Source organism: Mastigoproctus giganteus, chromosome 3 (assembly GCF_048544385.1).
Source record: "Mastigoproctus giganteus isolate SK-2022 chromosome 3, ASM4854438v1, whole genome shotgun sequence".
NCBI classification, from domain to species: domain Eukaryota; kingdom Metazoa; phylum Arthropoda; class Arachnida; order Uropygi; family Thelyphonidae; genus Mastigoproctus; species Mastigoproctus giganteus.
Window position 1 is genome coordinate 243,400,878 of NC_143577.1, and position 19,292 is coordinate 243,420,169.

Sequence of the window (19,292 nt, forward strand, 5' to 3'; positions counted from 1 at the left end):
TCAAATTGTTACTTGTATTTATGTAATGATTGTGGAAATGACTTGAAGTAAGTGTCAAAAATTCTTTTCCTGTTTGCAGTGCAAAATTTATTGGATAATGTATTTATTTGGCTACAGTACTGCCTTTACAATATATCAATTTAATCAACATTTAAACCTTTCTGGAGTGTGTAAGCGTGCACGTGTACACACACTTTTTAAGGGCATTTCCATTTGGCTTACGAAAGCTAAAATTCTATAATTCAGATCCAGAACTAGAAGAAATTTAATCAAAGTGATAAAAAATATCTTTAGGAAATATTACATCCAAAGAAGTGCTGACAAGATTTTTAATAATTTTTTTATTTTTTAAAATTCTCATTTGGTTTATGAAATGGTTTCATTCTTATATTGGGCAATCGAATCAATTTTATATTTATATTCCAGTTCCAGACAGTTAAAACAAAACTTCACCTCTGTAAAATGGTAATAACCTCACATTATTAAAGTGTTGATTAAACATACAGGTCTCTGTTTGAGAACATGCACATATGAATGCAAGAAGATGCAGTTTTATCTCCATGGTTGATTGCATGACTATACTTATTGCTTTGTGTATTTTCTATTGTATTCTGTTTAGTTCTGAGTTAGTTTTAGGTTGCAACTGTTATTCCTCCTCCCCTGAAAGGTTGTACTTCTATCTGGTTGAAGTCAAAAGACATGTGGCTGACCCTCAGATCCACTTAGCCTTACCAAATTCTTAAATATGCTAATTTCTACCATTAGAAAAAAAATTTTATCCAACCAAATTTGCTCTTAATTGTATAAGCAGGCAAGTTGCCCCTTTATATTCCTGTAGACAGAGATGGAGATGCATATACTGTATGGATATGCCTGTTTATTGGGTGAAAATTTGAATACTAATGGAACGGAATGGTTTTATATATGTTGACGTGCAGTGCTGATGTAAATTTTTCCCTCCTAGTTTTGTGATGTTTTAGTTTTTATCATTGATAAAAATTGTTTACTATCAATTTTAAAACTTTCATTTAAAACATGTGGTTAATCTCTGTAAATAGTAATTGCCATTGTGCAGTGTATATGCACTGTATGAGTTTAGGTAATTTTAAAACCTTGATAAAAATGAATTACTGATTTTTACTCCTTGTGATTCTCATGCTAGTATAAAATACATTTATATATATTTAGTATAATAAAATTTTGAAAGAAAAAAAAGGTGTTCAGATGAAATTTTTAGTATCTTTCTGCAGAAATGAAGACGAAGCGGAACCAGTTGCTTCATTTATTGCAAAGAAAAGTACTGCTTGTTGTATAGAATTTAAACTTTTACTTTAAAAAAAATTCTAGAAATAAAATATATACATCAAATGTTAATATAATTTACCAGTAAAGATTTAGTACAGCAATTTAGTCTTTGTTCGGGATATATTTCACAAAATAATTGTTCTTGGTGTGTAATTAATTCATTTTCTTATGTAATGTAAATGAATTGCTACTATACTAAAGAACTTCTATTTTGTATTAACTTTTATTGCTTAATACCTTTGCCTTGTCAGTATTAAAGGAATTTTAAATAAAATTAATGCTATAGTGCAGTTGCTAACCTTAAATATTAGATGTTGCATGAGTAATTATCACAAGCAGAGGTGAAGCACTGGTTCAGCCTCATGTAGGAGGTGTTTCTCAGCTTTAATGTTATATAGAAGTGTTCTTCAAGTACCCTGATGGAGACTTATTCTCTCTACTTCAATTTTTAGTAACCAAGGTCCAGGAAGGGGAGGTTTCAATAAAGGTAACAGCACACTGCTATAGGGTGCTAATAGCTTTTTGTTTTTTTATCACTGGTGCCATTGTTTAGTTGACTAGTGTTGGTTATAGTGCATTAAATGCAGGGCAAGAAATTGTTTACTTCATGTATGAATTTTGAATCAGTATGCATAATTTTTATTCTGATAGTTATTTTAAAAATTGCCACTTGGATGTTTACAGATTATATATACATGAAATTTCTTGCCCTGCTAAGGTAATTTCTTTATTTTTATAGATTAACAGTAAAACTTGAACTCAGTTGCATTTGTGATATTTCTCTGGCTTATCTAGCTAAGGACTGATGGATTTTTATACCAGTTTTTAAATATACTAAATGCTTTAGTGTGCCTATTTTGATGATTTCATGTTATTTTCATTTTTACAAAGATTGAAATTAACTTATCCCAGGTTAGTCTATTGAAAGTGTTTTCTTAGTTAGTTCAGAAAATGCTATAAGAATAAAAATTTAAGGTGTTGTATTAATAAATCTTATTGGTTTAACATTAAGCTACTCATTAGTATTGGCAAGAATAAGGTTTACCTTCATGTTTGAAAGATAATTTTGGTTTCATTTAAGCCAAATGCAGTGATGTGTAGTGAGATGTGTTATTCACTTAATTGGAAGTTAGCATAAAGCTATTCAAGAAAATATATTGAATTTATTGATAATTTGACAAACTTAAATCTTATGTGTGAATACCAACCAGGTCATATAGTACTACGAATAACTGAGTGGTGGAAGTCATATTTCAGCCATGTAATGGAATGGCAAAATGGTAATATTTGAAGTTTCATGCTTGGAATATGCTTGTTTCAAAAAGGGGGTGGGAAGGTAATTTAAATACTTTTTATTTATTTATTTATTTTTTTTTTTTTAAAGGAAATAATTGATAAATTCGTAATTTAATTTTGAAGTAACTTGATATTCCACTGTTTGAGTAAAGGAAGGACATATATTAGCAAACATGTGAGATGTTAAGAGATCGTGAATGATTAATATTAGATTCCTTGGCTACTGGTGCTGACATGTGGGTTTTAAATCTGTGTGTGATTGGGCAATATTTAATGTAAGATGACATTTAAAGGGTGGGTATTTTTATGAATTCATTTCATTATATTGATATAAACTAGCTAGTTTAGTTCATTGAGAATGGATTGTTTTCTCCAGTAAGTACAGTTTGTTAAATGTGTTTTACCAATTTAGGATATTGGTGCTTTAGAGGTTTTTTGTTTTGGCTGTACACAAATTATTTAATTTTTAAGAAATGTCATTACAAAAAATCACAATGCAATCTGAGTTCCAGTTACAGTAAATTCGTATAATAACCACAAAAATGATAGTGAAGTTTTACTGTTATTTTGTTCTAATGTATGAATCAGTAAACCTGCATGGCCTGTGAAAAAAAAAAAAAAAAAATCATGGCAAGCCCAAATGTTCATTGCAATGCTTTTTCTTACAATGTAAAACTGTTGTACCCTTGCTATTATTGAAAGTATTGGGATAGTACATGACAAAATACAATTTTGGTATTTACCATCCCTTTTCTGATGGGCATATTGGTCTGTCTTTAGCAAAACTTGTGGTGGTAGAGGCTGACTCAATTATTGTAGCAGTATATAAAGTGTTTTGGTGCAGTTGTGGTATATTTTCTCAAAATCTTGTAGCAAGATTGGCTATTCCAGCATTCAGTATCTTAAAACTTCCTAATTCACTTTGCAAGTGTATTTAGTTTCACTTTTAATCTTAATGAAGTGTTTCCAGGCATTAACTGTTACTCTTCACTTAATTTCTTTTCAGTTCCTTACAGTTAAAAGTGCCACTCTGGTATTCCTATTACTCTGTCCAGCATAGGAAGGAAAGGGAAAAAATGATTATATCATCAACTGTGATGTTATGCACTGACCAACTACATCATTTAAACTTATTTAGCAAATGTATTTATTAGTTAACAAGTTGGAATGTAGCCATTGAAGTGATGTTAATTCCTTTGCTTATGCAGTAACATGACAACAAAATTAAGGATAAATTGAAATGGGTGATGTTAGCTTAATAGATTTCTAATTTTACTGTGGATTCCAGCTGTGAAAAATTCAGTGAATCCACAACTCTGAACCAATAGTTAACTTTTTTTTTTTTTTTTTTTTGCAACAGTCAAAAGTGAGTCTAATGGACAAATTACTTATGTTGTGATTGGAGGACTCTAGGTTAGCACCTTGCTAACCTAGAGTCCTCTCCTTGACTTCATTTGGCTCAATTGTATTTAGCCTGTTCAGTAAAGTTCATCTGCTATCTTTTTCTCACACTTCTGCAAATTACCAAGAACTTTGACTACTTTTTGTCCTTGAATCTAACTTGTCTGGAACATCAGTTAGGTTAGGCCACTTAATGAAATTAATGTTAATCCCCAATTGGCTTTTCTCTGTGTACTGTAACTGCCTGAGATGCTGAGAAATTAGCTATCATTCTCTATCAACTGTAATAGTATGGTGGTTTTTGCAACTTTTCATTCATTTTGAGAAGTCTGGGTTCGAGTTCTGTCATACTGGAGAAATTTCTAAAGACTTCTTCAGTTGTGACTGGGGTTGGCCAGTCTTGGGTAGATTGAGTACAGCCTGCCTACCATGTAATTCAACCCATGCGTATACTTGTACAGGCAATACCCAGTGTTGTAATATGATCCAAGTTGCTGGTGCACCTAAAATCTAATAAATTAATAAGAACTGTTCGGTTACCTGCTAGAATACAAAATAAACCAAACCATCAATGTGAAGCTGTTTTTGCAAGAACACAGATTGACCACATCCATCTGACAACTCTGTGGGGGAAGATCCTCTTCAGTGTGTACATTGCCACACCTTGTTAACCACAAAGTACATTCTTATAGACTGTTCTCGTTACTGTGCTGACAAGACTGTAGCCTTCAAATATTTGTCAACTTTATCTCAATCATCCACACTTCATAACCTCCATAGGAAATAGTGCCAATTTATCAGAATTCTGCCGTTATTCAAAATGCATTTACCTATGTAATCACTTTTAATTAATTCTCTATATCAGTTCCTAGTAGTATTTAATGAACAGGTGCAATAAGGTCACTGCAGCCCTTGCACCATTAAACCTATTAACAACAACAAACCACTCACTTAGTAAGCCTAACCCTTTGTGGTCCAACATTGCAGCAACCATGCCCATTGGCATTTTTGATTGGAGGATTTGTTTTCTTGCTGTTCTAGTGCAGTTATTTTACTTTGATCTATTTACATTTCATATAAACAATTTGAAAGGGCTGAATCAGTGTTTACAGATGTTTATATTCAATTGTGAGTGGCAGGCAGTGTGGGTTTTTTTCTCTATATTGTGTAGAACTCGCAGAGTAACTTATACTTTGTTGGTTATGTAGTGCTTAGAAATGTCATCAAGATCTCATGAAGGCCTTGATAGTAAAGAAATTGGTGGGGGGGGGGACTTACAAATAAGGTAGTTTCTGACTTTTGTGTGGTGGTCTGTACCAGTAATTTGTTGAATTCTGTGGAAGTTGGAAATGAATTTTCAAGGCAGGACTAATTCTTGAGAGGCCATTTGCATTTCATGGGCATTTGTTGGTCTGTTTAAAGGTCTGTATAACCTTCGTTTTGATTATACGTGGCTCGTGAGTGTGTTTATTTGCTCCTTCCTCTACAAATAGTATACTGGTGTTTTGTGACCTTAGTTGCAGGACTAATTTAACAAAACATGAATGGTTTTGTAACGGTCCAAAATGAGAAACTGTCCCAGTGTTAGGTTCCCATTAGATAAGGTGAAAAATTACTTGTAAATAGTTTGAAGTGATTTATTTAAATTATTTTTCGCTTAGGTACACTAAACCGATGTATCACCATGTTACACTCTTTCTCGTTAGCATCATTTCATGTTATGGTCATCCATGAGCACATTTGTATATTTTGTGTGTGAATTTGCATACAGTCCCTATATAGGCATTGTTACTACTGTACTGTACTGTGAATAGTAAGTGGGGAAATGGCTTTGGCATTGATCTGTACATTGAAAGAAGATGAACATTCAAAATGAAACCTCTTCCCCACCCCCTTCACATGTACACACAGCCACGATTTGGTCTCCAGTGGTTATTTCCTCTAGAAATATGAAGAAACACCTGTATGGGCATTGATTTTCAAGTAACGGCAATCTATTTTAAGAAGCCATTTACAATGCCTTATTTATTAGCAAGGCATGAAATTTTCCTCTCTAAAAGCCTGGTAGTGTCCCTCAAACCTATAGGGCAATTCTGTATGTGTTCTCTCTCTCTTGTACAGAATGATAGCCACATACATTCCTGGTATCACTCAGCATGTGCATACAACTTAACTGTCATGTTGGATTTATCAGAGCAGTTTTGTTAAGAATTCGTTTTATCATAAGTTTACACTAGTTGAACAGAATTGGTTGCCTGTGATCATGGAATACCTGAAAGAAAAGGCGTGGTTAGGACCTTTATTTGGTGACTGGTGACAATCACATTTAGGTGTTACAAGCAGCAGTGAAAACTACAAGACCATGGCTTTTATTCGTTATGTCTTACAGAATTGCTAATTTCGAATTTCCCGTTATAAATATCTTGTTACCTTTTGCTCAAGAGAACATTTCTTATTAGCAAAACAGACTGCCATAGCTAATTGCTTCATATAGCACTGAATGTGTGAAAGATTTATTCTCTTAGACAATTTCCAAATATTTAAAGGGGTGCTTGTTGCCCTTTAGTTGGAATATGATACCACTGATCATTTATTATTGACAGTTTATTTTCACTCATTGCTCTTTTATTAATAATTACTACCTACAAAAATACAAATCCAGTATTGTGTGGTATTCACAAACCCTAATGCATCCACTGTCACAGTACAGTGAGTTTCAATGACTGTGTTAATATTAATCATTAAAAGCAAGGCAGTCAAAGACCTTGACTTGCCTCCAGTAGATTTTGCCTTTGTCATATCCTCAGTTTTTGTTAATAGTCTAGATTTGTTCTTTGGACAAAGACTAAGTACTGTGGTTAATAACATTCATAATTAGCGTTCTACAATTAGCATACTGTTACGAGCTTGCAAGTATGCATGGTTGGTGGAGATCAATCAAAGTTAGAGAAGGATTGCCTGCTATTGTTAAAATGTTGATTTCGATATTATTCATCAGTATCTTTTTACTTCTTTTCAAGGACTACATTCTCAGTTGTGTTGGGTTTATATTAATTTCAATTTGTTTATTGTTTGAATTTCTCAAAGTTCACTGGTAATCAAATATATTTTTGGTACTCTTTGATAGTTATCTATTCTGGTTCACTTCTTTATAGGTATTTAAAATTGTTTCTTACCAAAGGTGTATGCTGTGATATTTTTTTTTTTTTTTTTAACACATTGTTTCGTGAACTTGGGTATCAACTTTTATACCAGTGTGATTTGTGAATTTCTCTTCCAAAGTAACTTGAGGTTGGGACCTGTTGTCAATGAGTTGATGGTATGCATGTGTCCTGGACTTAGGTTTTGAAATACTTAACTGTTTTACCTATAGTAGTGCATGGGCAAAGTAATCAAGTTTAAATGCTTTAATAGATTTAGCTGTGCCATTGAGAAAATTCATTATTTTTGTCATTAAAATCTCCAATCATTCCAGCATTATACTTTGAAATGTCTTTTTGTAAATTTTTCGGCATTGCATAGTGTAAATCTTGTTGTTCCGAGCATGCTATTGGCAGATGTTTCAATTTATCTTAGTTTATTTCTTGATCAGTTGCTTTCCCATGAAAACTGTGTTCTTCAGTTTCTCAAGCCTTAACATCAGTGTCTTAAATTCATCCTGTATTTGAGTACTAAATCCCATCAGCAAGTTTACAATATATATATATATATGTTGATCAGCTTTATGTAAATTGACAAAAGTAATAGAACAACAGATTCTGGCATTGAATGAAGTACAGTAAGAACAGTATGGTTAAGTTTTAAAAGGTATAGTTAAAAGTATCTGTAATTAGTGTTCTAGGCATTAACTTTTTTTTCTCTCTCTCTCTCTCTCTCTAATATCCCTCTTCAATCTGTTGATTCCATTACTTTACCAGTTATATGGTGTTGCATTCATGTGTATCCTGTAGGCCAGATGGTCATTAAGTTATTTAGGACTTAATGGCTAAATTTATTTTATGCCTTTTAAGCTAGCCAGAAATAATTTAGAAATTCAAAAGTAAACGTTAAATGTTTTTGAAATAGTATATTAGTTAATATATTATCCCTATCTGTATATTAGTTTGAAATTCACTTTTGGATGTAAGTCTGTCTACTAGGTTCTGATGGAACACTGTTGTTTTCCCATCATTGTGGAAGGATTCTTCACAGGTACTAACTGCAAAATACTGAAGATAGAATGGCTATGGAGAGCTGTCAGTCACAGATCTTTAATTTTATCATGCTATCTATGATGTGTGGTGGAATTGGGTTTTAAAAAAATGACATGCTTTAGTGATACTCTTCGTGATCCTATATGAATTTTTCATTGAAACAATGTTTCACCATAGAATTCATATAGTATTATTGTTCCTTTATTGGTGTTTTTTTAAAAAAAAAAAAAACACCTAGTTCCCAAAATATAAGTTAAATGTCACCACAAAAAATGGCAAAATATTGGTGTTCCACTGTAATTCAGCAGGTATGGCCTTTGTAGCCCAGTAGTGAGTTCAAGTTTAGACTTGCACCATGAAAGCCTCTAAAAATTAATTATAGGAAGTAGGATCAAAAAGTTCCAGGAAAATTCTTATTTAAACAAATATATTTACAGATAATTATGTCTAAGTTTTTAAAATAATGACTTTGCACTATTTGGACATTTCTTCCATAAGTTTATAATTGCAGATTTTTTTTTAACTGCCATTATTTTTCTTCGCCAGAAAATCATTGCCTATTAATGTTGTCGTCAGTATGTGGGGGAAATGAACTTCTTTTGAGTGTGAACTCATGAATATGAAGGATGTTGACAGGGTGGACATCAATGCTTAATGATTTCCAAGTACATTGAATTAGTAACATTATAATCTCCTAATATAAAATTCTTGAAATAACTCTAGCCTGTTGATCAATTTCCCCCCCCCCCCCCCCAGTTATTTGATGATTGGCTTGAATAATATGGGAGACAAATTCATTGTACTGACGTGAAAGATCTCCCATGCCTTGCATCATCCTCAGTGATATTGTAGCCACCTTTAAAACATTAGTAACATTCAAATATTCAACCACTTGGCTTTTCATCGTATACTTCAACAATCAATTTTACAGGCTGGGGATGATTTCTTTAACAAAAAGCAAAATAATAAATATAATTTACTTACCATCAACAATAGCTAAAAGTAAACCTTTTGTGTATGTAACCTAAATGCCATGAACTCTTAAAAATTCTACGTTAAAAATGAATAAGTTATTTGTTCAGATATTTTTAACATGTTCAGCCCTGGAACTTTTTGATCCTTCATTGCGTATTAGTTAGTTTATTGTTCCTGCCGCCAACCTCCCTCCCTTTCATAAGCAGTAATTGTAATTATGATGGCAGGTACATCAAAAGGCAAGAAACAAAAAAATAGAGATGAAAACAGACAGTTCCAAGTGCCGTTCACTGGTAAGTATTTTTTCATTGAGAACCAGTCTAAGTTCATTTGTTTATTATACTGAACTTCAGTAAATAGTACCTTCAGGCATAGTCTTGAATAGGTTGATATTCCCAGAGTTGGTCCATAAATCATTTTCAATATTTCTTAATCTATGTTATATTTATTGGTATAAAATAATTTCAAATAAATTATACATAAAGAGAATTTTATATTGTAAATGAAGTAACTTCTTTCACATGTTTGATAAGTTAAGTTTAAAAACATCTGTTCATTGAATTAATGAACATTGAAATAGATCTTGTCAAACAGCATAGTTAAAAAAAGAGGTTGTCACTTGTATTCCATAATGGTCACGAAAAGTCCAGTGCTAATTTTCCTGCTACCAGTTTTATAATTTGAATAGTATTTGCATGTTGCTATAGTCCCTTTTTTCTGTTGAAATTCTGCTCTCTTCCTTGAATGAAATTTGGTTATACTGCTTATTAGCTATCCTCAAATTTTAAGAAGCACAAATCTACCATTACAGTAAGTGATTTGGTGCATTGCCCTTAATATTATAATCCTTTTTTAATTAGTTCTACTTGCCACATTCATTTGGCTTTATTTCTGTTTCTTTTTTAATGTTCTCAACTAAAGAATGCTTTGAAATGTTTTTAGTAACTTTTTTTTTTTTTTTTTTTTTTTTTATGAAAATCCCAAACACGAGAGGTGTTAGAACCAATAGTACTTAGTACCATGCTTGGGTTATGTCACCTCCGTTTGAAGGTTTGAAATTCACAAATGCAGAAGCACTTGCTACTCTTTTTGAAATTTTAACGTGTAGTTAGTTGCATTTTTAAAAATGTGCTTGGGAGTAATTGCATGCTGTAATATGAACACAGCCCACATTATTTTATATTTTAACTTGCACTTATGATGTAATTTATATTTTAACTTTGCACTTATGGTGTTGTGTTGTGTTTTTTTTTTTTTTTTTTTTGCGATTTTATTCCCATCTCCTTTGGCATTTTCATAATAAATGTGAAATTGTACAGTGGGTCAGGAGTTGCAGTCAGTTCAAATTGATTGACTGTACATTTACTTTTTTTTAAAGTTTTTTGTTGTAACTGCAACTATGCACTTAAGTGGTGTTTAGTTCAATTCTAAACACCACTTGATTAAGTGGTGTTTAGAATTGAACCCACTAAACCAAGGGTATGTCAGATTTTTAAACTCTAACACTAAAAAATATATTTCATATGTATGCTTAATACACAGTATATGTTACCACCTGCAGCAGCAGCAGCACACTTTTGGAGGTTGCTGCTCTAAACAGGCTGCAAGTCTACATGTTTCTCTGTATCAATCTATGAACCATTCACATGTGTTTTATTTTCCATCTTCTGTAAATTCTTCCAACTGGATCTGGTTTGCCAAAGTATTGTACGGGGACATTCTTATTTCAGGTTTGTTTATGGATTGGGAGACGGCACTCCTAAAAAAGTTCTTTCTGCTTTTATCATTGTGATTGTAGTGGAGTTCCTCTGCCTCTCCCAACCATATCATCTGTGGTTCACTTTTTATTATGTATGTAAAAATCAAAAAGGAGGTGAAAATATTTTGTCAATTGTAGTAGCTGTTGGATGTCATAGCTACAAGTGATGCACTATGTAAAAAATATCAGATTCATCTTAAACTTTCTTTGCATTTCTTAATGTAATGCTCTTTCTTCTTTGTCCCCCCCTTTTTTTTTATATATTGTACTGTTTTGTGTTTGAGAGTCTGTACGTCATATAGTTTCTTGGCCTACCTAATAGCTGCTAAATTTTAAATTTTTTTCTCTTTTTAATAAGAGAATTGTTTTCCATGATCTCTTTTTAAATGGAATTTAATTATTTTTTGTATTATTATTAAAAGAACATGTATACCTTTTTTAAAATTAAAAGATCTGTTTGAAAAGGGGTGGGTACATTACTAGCATAGGGTTAGGCATTTCAGGCTTGACTCATTAACCCCTCTTGCATGGTTATGATTCATTTTTGTGGTTACTTATGCAATTTCAAAAGGTAATTATTTTTAAAGGAATTTATAAGGTGTTTATTTATTCAGTATGTGCTTAATTATTTGCAAATTATATTAGCTTATATAATAATTTTCTGCACCAGCACTAAATTTTACCACTTGTTATAGAATTATATGAAGTGAATTATGGAATTTAAACATGCCCTCTGTTTTTTGTTTTTATGTTTTCTTATAATGCTTTTTTACACACACAGAAAAGTGGGACAGACAACACAATACATACAACATTGCACGGCAGCAGTAGTAGGGATTGAGGTGCAGTATATCATTAAGATTTGTATATAAGGTAGCTGTATTTGCTTATCAAATAGTACTGAAGGGGGTTTAAAATCCAGAATGCAGCCTTGAAACTTCAGAAATAATAGTTTCTGCTTACTTGTGGAAGTAGTGCAGGTTTTAAAAACTTGTAAAGGTGTGGTGTGTATGTAATATACACACACATGCAGTTTAAATATACTGAACTAAATCAGAAGAAGAATGATGCTTGAAGTCCTTGGTGAATAATTGCAAGTAAAATTTGAGGATTACTGTTATCCTTCATTGTCCATGCTAATCATACAATTTAATACTGTAGTGGGTCAGATTACTTCAGAAAACCTCATCTATTGATTTGATATGTCAAGGGTATTCATTTCTTAGATATAGTTACATTCACTGGAGTTAAAGTTGGTATATTGGTTGGGTTCAAGTATAACTGAAGCATACATTGAAATCTTTGGTTTATCAACATAGTATGTAGCCATTTATTTGTTCCCAAATAGGTTGGCACAAAAAAAAAAAAAAAAACCAAGGTTGTAAAGAGTTTAGAGTAATTTGGTTGGTGTAAAACAAAAACATAGTTTTAGTTGGCAATTTTTCTAATAATGAAAATTAATGTTTAATGCACCTGGAAGAAGACAAAATTGAATAAATATGTTGACTAGCGAGAAGGGAATAAAATTACTTGTTTGGACAAACTTTGTTAAAGTTAGTCATAATGAGCAAATGAATAAGTTATGTATAATTAATGGGTTGGAATAGTAGCTGAGTTTAACTAAATTCTATCAACAAGCTTGTGATAAGAACTGTGAACGTAAAACGACAAGAATCCCCCTTAGATTTTTCTCACTGTACTCAAACATGGAGTGACGTAGGTTTCGTGGGTATGGTAACATTTGTCCGTACATGAAAGTACACTATACAATACATTCACAACCAAATGTTATGAAATTGTAGTTAGTAAAGCATCTTTGCTTTGCTAAAAATTCTTTTTCTGGCAGGTGGAAGAGGAGGATTCAATCAGTATAATGGTGGTGGCGGTCAATATGGGGGTAAGTATTTAAGCTTGCATAACTGAATTCATTTTATTTTATTTTTTACTTTTTTTTCTTTCTTTTTTTTTTTTTTTTTTTTTTTTTTTTTTTTGTGGCACTTGTGAGTAGTGTTGCATGTCACCAAGGGATTGGTATAGATCCCATAACGTAATGCTTATTCTGGTGTTGTAATGTAATTCTTCACAGAATAAAATAGTTATTAGTATCGTGGTGGAGTGTGTAATTTAACCAGTATACTTGATTTTTATTGCTGTCATTCAGTCAAAACACTCAGTCTGGCTTGAAGTTAACAATTTTGTTTTAATCTTATGTTAAATATGATTTTTAATTCCAAATGTTTTGTTGATTTTAGTGTGCAGTGCGAGATTGCATTGTTCTCTTGCATTCATTGTAGCAAAGGAAATTGTATATTTTAATTTTAGGTGAAGAAATACAGGATACAATCTTTGTTTCTGGATTACCAGAAGATGTCAATGAACAACAGTTATCTGATTTTTTTGGAGCTATTGGAGTGATAAAAGTACGTATGTTGTTTTTCTTTCTCATAAAAAATATTTCTCATACAGGCAGTCCTTGCTTTAACTGTTCTTTTCTTTATTGTACTCCATGAACATTATAAATCTTGGTGCCTTGAATTTGTTTTATGAAATTTCATATTTCTTGATGTGTACAGCATTATGCAAATGATTTTATTGATGTTGTGCTAAATCACTTAATTGTTGAGCGTGATCAGTTGCACCATTTTATCGTAATTTTATAATGTAGGTCATAACTTAAGGTTGTATTAAACTTTCATTGTTCACAAATATGCTTAATTTTCCATTTGTCCACCTCCACTATTAACTGCGTGTTTAAAATGCTGAACTTGTCAGCATGTGGCCTGTCAACAACAGCAAAAATGACATCCCTTGTTCATAGAATTAAAAGTACGAAGTGTGTTGTGTTATTCAGTTTTCAAAATTTATGCTCATAAGGTAGGGGCTGTCTGTAACTTTGTTATTCATGCATGTGGCAGGTTTTTTGCATTTAAAATTTAAAGCAATGTGCTTAATTTTCAGTCTGCACCAAAGAAATTTTTGTTTGATATCTTGTGGTTTGGCTTGCTTTTTTTTTTTTTTGCACATATACTGAAGTGGTGTGTCACAGTGGATAAAGCAGAATACAGATCGGTGATTTTGTTCCTTTTTCTGTAAGCCCAGAATAATCCATGAAGAAATTTTCACTGTTTATGGAGAAGGCTGCCCAGTGTTGGTGTAAACAATTCAAATGTCAGTAAATAATGAAGAAATTCCAGGATGCCAAGCAATTGCTGTAACAGAAGAGCATTGCAAAAAATGAGGCATTAATCATGGAATATTGCCATATTAGCATCAAAGAACTAGCTGCAGAACTCCAAATTAGTGTAGCTTCTGTGAAGTACATCACCCATCAACAGTTGCATGAATGAAATGTATGCTAGATGGGGTTTCAGGAAAAGGGCCCAATGTGCACATGAAATGTCAGTTAATGCAAATGGGGTTGTTGTTGGGTTTTTTCTCCCACAACTGCTAACCATGGAGAAACTTTGATAATAGTGTGATAGTAACAGATTACCTTCAGAAGAGCTGTGCTAGTGGTTGGAATAAAATATTATTCCAACTTTATCAAGTTATATGTTGCTGTAACAGAAAAAAAAGATGGGAAGGCTGTCAAAAGGTGTACACCTGCTCTCACATACTTCAGTGAGGTGTGCCCACAAATGTGGGTTAGAAATATTGCTGTATCCAGCTTATTCCCTTGACCTTGTTCTCTAGAATTTCTTTCTCTTTCTTGCCTTGAAGTTCTGTCTTCCTAAAAAAAACACTTTTCAAGCTTTGGGTATTTTTAGCATTGGAGTACATCTGAAGACTTCATCTGCATGCCTTGATTTAAAAAAAAAATATTTTATATATATATATACACACACACACACACTGTTACACTGTTCCGATAAAGGGGATGCTAGTGAAGTGATAAATATAGGCAGCATTCTCCCCTACCTGCCTTTTTTCATAGTATTTATCATTGATTTTTACATCATATAAGGCCAAATTCTGTATTAATTTCATAAATCATTCATCACAATTCATTTCAGAGAAATAACATTGAACAATAATTGCAGCCATGTAAATTAAAATTCCATGATAGAACTTGTTTTGTGCGTGCAGATTATTGTGTAAATGTTTAGGTCGAGACTTGTATAATTTTTCATATCATGCTAAACTGAAGTTATTACTTGATTTTGAAATGGCTCAAACTGAAAAGTAAATTTTTACTGCTTATGTGAAATTTATTAAGTTACCTCTACACATAGCAAAGGCTTGCATCTCTCAAATCTGAAAATTATCTTGTACAGCTTCCAGGATGATTAAGTTTGGTTACCCCTGTTCTAGATCTTTGCCATTCTGTTCTGCATTTAAAATTTCTATGATTTCTCCTATTATAGAAAACATTTCAGCTACAACTTCCAGAATTAAACTCTGCTAAACTAATTGTCTGAAATCTATAACACACAGGTGAGTGACTCAGATTAAATGCCAAAAGAAAAGAAAAACTTTGGATGAAATTTAGACAAACGTTATGCCAGAAAAATGTAATCTTTTCTTTTTTTAAATAATACTGGATGTTATTCTTCAAGTATTGAACTTTATGGGATAGGGAGAGAAGTTGATTTCTCCAGAGCAAAACAAAGGAAGTCATAAAAAATTAATATTCAGAATGTGGTTAGTTTTAAGTAAAGTATAATGTAATTAGCAAATATGATATTTTTATTAAATATGAGTTATTGTTCGTTGATATCAATGTTTCTTAGAAACATTACCCTGCAATTTATAACTTTCCAGGCAGTTTTCATGTTTGCTTTTGCCATCCATTTACTTGATATGGGGGCAGTGTACCCTGGCAGCTTTTTTTTTTTTTTTTTGCACAGAATTTTTGATATACGTTTTTTTGTGTGTCGTTTAAACTGTGGTCAAGAAATAGTCTACTTTGCCACTTACCAAAACCAACCATCTATAATTTTATGAAACTTAAATCTTAATGTTAGCTTCTCTTCTCTGCATTTTGATGTTTGCATTTAACATGCTAAAAATGTAGACAACTTCAACCCTCATTTTTCTTTTGAAAAAGATCTTGTGACTGCTTACCTTGATTGCCCAACTATAATGGCCTAGTTTTCTACCCATTAATATTTTTGTACAGAGAAATTGAAAATTGTCTGAGGCAAAGATCTGTCTATTACCTAATTGTACAGTTATGAGTGCATAATAGTAATGAGGTTTCAACCTAGTTATAGCTATTCTCAAAGGTACATATTAGGCTTCTGAACAACATTCCTTTCCAAGTGGTTTGTCTTCAGACAAAAGTTAAGTTTCCAATTCTCAGGTTAAGTTAGGTGAGTGTAATTTTAGATTTGCTAATCTGTACCATTAAAGCATGTCTTGAATCTTTATTTTCAGAATGACAAGAGATCGGGAAAACAGAAAATTTGGATTTATAAAGATAAATCCTCAGGAAAGGGGAAAGGAGAGGCAACTGTAACCTATGATGATCCTCCTACTGCGACATCAGCAATCAATTGGTTTAATGGTTTGTTACCCAAGAATTTTGTAAATATTTTTGATGGGCATTAATTATCTTTGTATATTTAAAAATACAATTCCTATTTACTATGAAATCTTTGAAGTTTTAAGAATATTTCTCTATCATTTGAACTGAGAATAACAGAACAAGCCTTTGAAACCTGGAACTGTTAAATATGCTGTTGGGCAGAATATACTAGCTCCATTATGAAAGTTGTGAAGAAATAAAATTCTTCATGAATTTGATCCTTTTCACTTTGTTCAGTTGTCATCACTGAGTTGGACTCAACACTGATAGCAGTTTTAAAAATGTGAAGCAATTTTAATGCCTATGAAGATAAATTTGACATTAAAGTCTCATTATATTGGAAGGCCCAGTCCACAAAAGTCCCAACTTGTGCATTTAGAATAGTTACATTTTTGCCTATTTTTGTATCACTCCAACAGGATTGGTGCAAAAATAGGCTTTCATATATCAGCAGTATGTTGTTGGTCTCATGCCATGCTCTGCAGTTTTACTGCATCCCCACAGAAAGAAATTGATTCTGGAGGAGGTAGGAATTGCATCTGTCCACATAAACTATAGTAATATGGGGCCAAACTGTACATTTTTAATGTGGATGATGGGTCCACAACATTGTCCATAAATATTGTAGTGCAGTGCTACCTCACATCTATTGTTAGGGAAAGTCTTCATTGGTTAATACGGTGATGGCTGATCAAAGAATGATGATCCAGACAGCAGGAGCTAGTACTAATCCACACTTAACACCTGGAAGTTCATAAAAGGCTCTGTTATACATGTTCAGAATGGTTATCAGCTTCTACATGCATTGTATAAGTCCACAAAGGGTTCACAGTAGTGCCGAAATGGACTTGTGTGTTGTATGCGGGTTTTTTTTTTTTCTTTCCTCTTTCCCTCTCTTCTCTTCTGTTTCCCCTGCTGAAAAAAATCAGTTGTAATCAGTCTGGAAAGTATGGTGGGAGTTTTACTAGTTCATGTTAACTAATCCACTGGTGAGGTATATTCCTAAACAAAAAATATGTGCAAAAGGGAAAAATTCTGTTTTGCTGATATGGAAATAGACAACTGTACGCATATCATTCATTAATGTATCGTGATGAAAAGCCTTTAGTAGTTGATGCAATAATGGGTACTCGAAGTTTTGATCAACGCTGTGCCATCTGGAAAATTTGCATGAAAGTTCTTCATATATACTAAGGAGAAACAATTGGTAGTCCAAGATCATTCACTAGGCTTGCCCACTCTGTGTGCATCTGCCCTTACCCGTATAATTTGACCTTGATCCATCAGTTGTTTTTCTCCTTAGGTCATGATGATTAACAGATGTCTAGTAAAATACATCCAGCAAAACCTGGATTACTGTCTGATATCCACTAACAAAATTATAGACTCTGATCTGGCTCACTGTTGATCAGGAAGAAGATATTAAGTATACTGGTTAAATTACACTCTACCATGATACTAATAATAGCTAATTTATTCTGTGAAGAATTGCATTACTACACCAAAATAAGCATTATGTTGTGAGATCTATACTAATCCCTCGATTGGCATAGATCTCTCAATGTGGTGCTTTATTTCTGATAGTGTTATTCTTTCCCATAAACAAGGAAAGTTAAACAATATTTGTGGCTTATATATGGAGAAGTAAGTCCCTCTCCAAGTGAATTTTGGGAACAGTGATTCTACAGTTGTTGGGAAGGAAGGGTGTATATAGGAAAGGGCCCATGTGTTATCCAATAAGTTAGATTGCAGTGCTTGTAACCTACCTATATTACAAATACTAACTCTATAATAGCATAGAAAACTTGATTGCAGAGTTCATATACAATTACAATTCCTGCAATGGGACTATTCACAGTTGTACGTGCGATTGGACCAAAATCCAGAACACGCCAGGTTCAAAAGCTGAGGTATAGAAATGCAGTTGTGACATGTTCAAACAGCAACTTTCATTATACATGATAAAATAATAAATGATAATGATATTAATGCATGGCACAGTGGCAAGATGCAATTTGGGCTCGCTCCTACGCAGTATGGTGGCATCACTGGTGTTTCAGAAGGCATATATCCATTTCTCGAGGTCTTGCATATGCATTGTAGGTGTGATGTAAGCTCTGGATTTCAGATGGCCACATTGCAGGTTTGGTGGTTGTGAATTTCTACCAAACCACTAATGAGTTCCAATATTAAATCTGATGCATTTTGTTGTTATCCATTATAATTAAGAGTTTGTGACTCGAAAGTACTCCACCAAGAACACTGTGATACTGCAATCTAGTTTATGAAATTACTCTTGGGGCCTTTTTATATATACCTTTCTTCTATGCCTGTGTTTTTCGGATTCTGGATTTTTTTTTTTTTTTTTCCCTCTCCTGGATAGGAACTTATAACCTCTCTACTGGTGTCAGGTAAGTGTATAACTGTTATTGACAAAAAAATTAACTGGCTCTGTGTACAGGCTACCTTGGCCCATCACACTGGATTGAAATCATTTCAATGTTTTTGTGGAATAATTTCACTGAATTGTTTTCTGTATTTCTCTATTTCTGGTAATTGTATGGTTTTTATTTTGCTGCATAAATAAATTCTCTATCTTCCTTTTTTGTGAAGTTCTCATTGCAGGTGACTTGTTTGTCTCAATGATTTTTATATATTTATGCATATTTCACCATTTCCAGTTGCTCCCCATTCCATTTGATGTTCTTTATTCTGATCTGTTTATTTTTTTATTTTTTTGCTATGTGATAATGATTCCCAATTCTGTTGCTAGGTTGAATATGCAGTGTACTGAATTTTTTGCCTACTTACTCTCTCTGTGTGTGTGTGTGTGTTA

General features: G+C 32.7%; 1 protein-coding gene across 4 annotated transcripts in view; it reads left to right on the forward strand.

The window, feature by feature from the left end:
* The window catches only part of LOC150088979 (uncharacterized), a 129,743-nt gene that overhangs the window by 86,077 nt on the left and 24,374 nt on the right, over window positions 1–19,292 (forward strand). For 3 of the 4 annotated variants that reach the window (XM_090369740.1, XM_090369743.1, XM_090369741.1), the window contains exons 7-10: window positions 1,758–1,792; window positions 12,776–12,826; window positions 13,252–13,349; window positions 16,306–16,435. In XM_090369740.1, the coding sequence (XP_090225866.1) occupies window positions 1,758–1,792; window positions 12,776–12,826; window positions 13,252–13,349; window positions 16,306–16,435 (314 nt within the window). The remainder of the gene's footprint in view (window positions 1–1,757; window positions 1,793–12,775; window positions 12,827–13,251; window positions 13,350–16,305; window positions 16,436–19,292) is intronic. The other variant, XM_090369742.1, reaches the window with a different exon arrangement.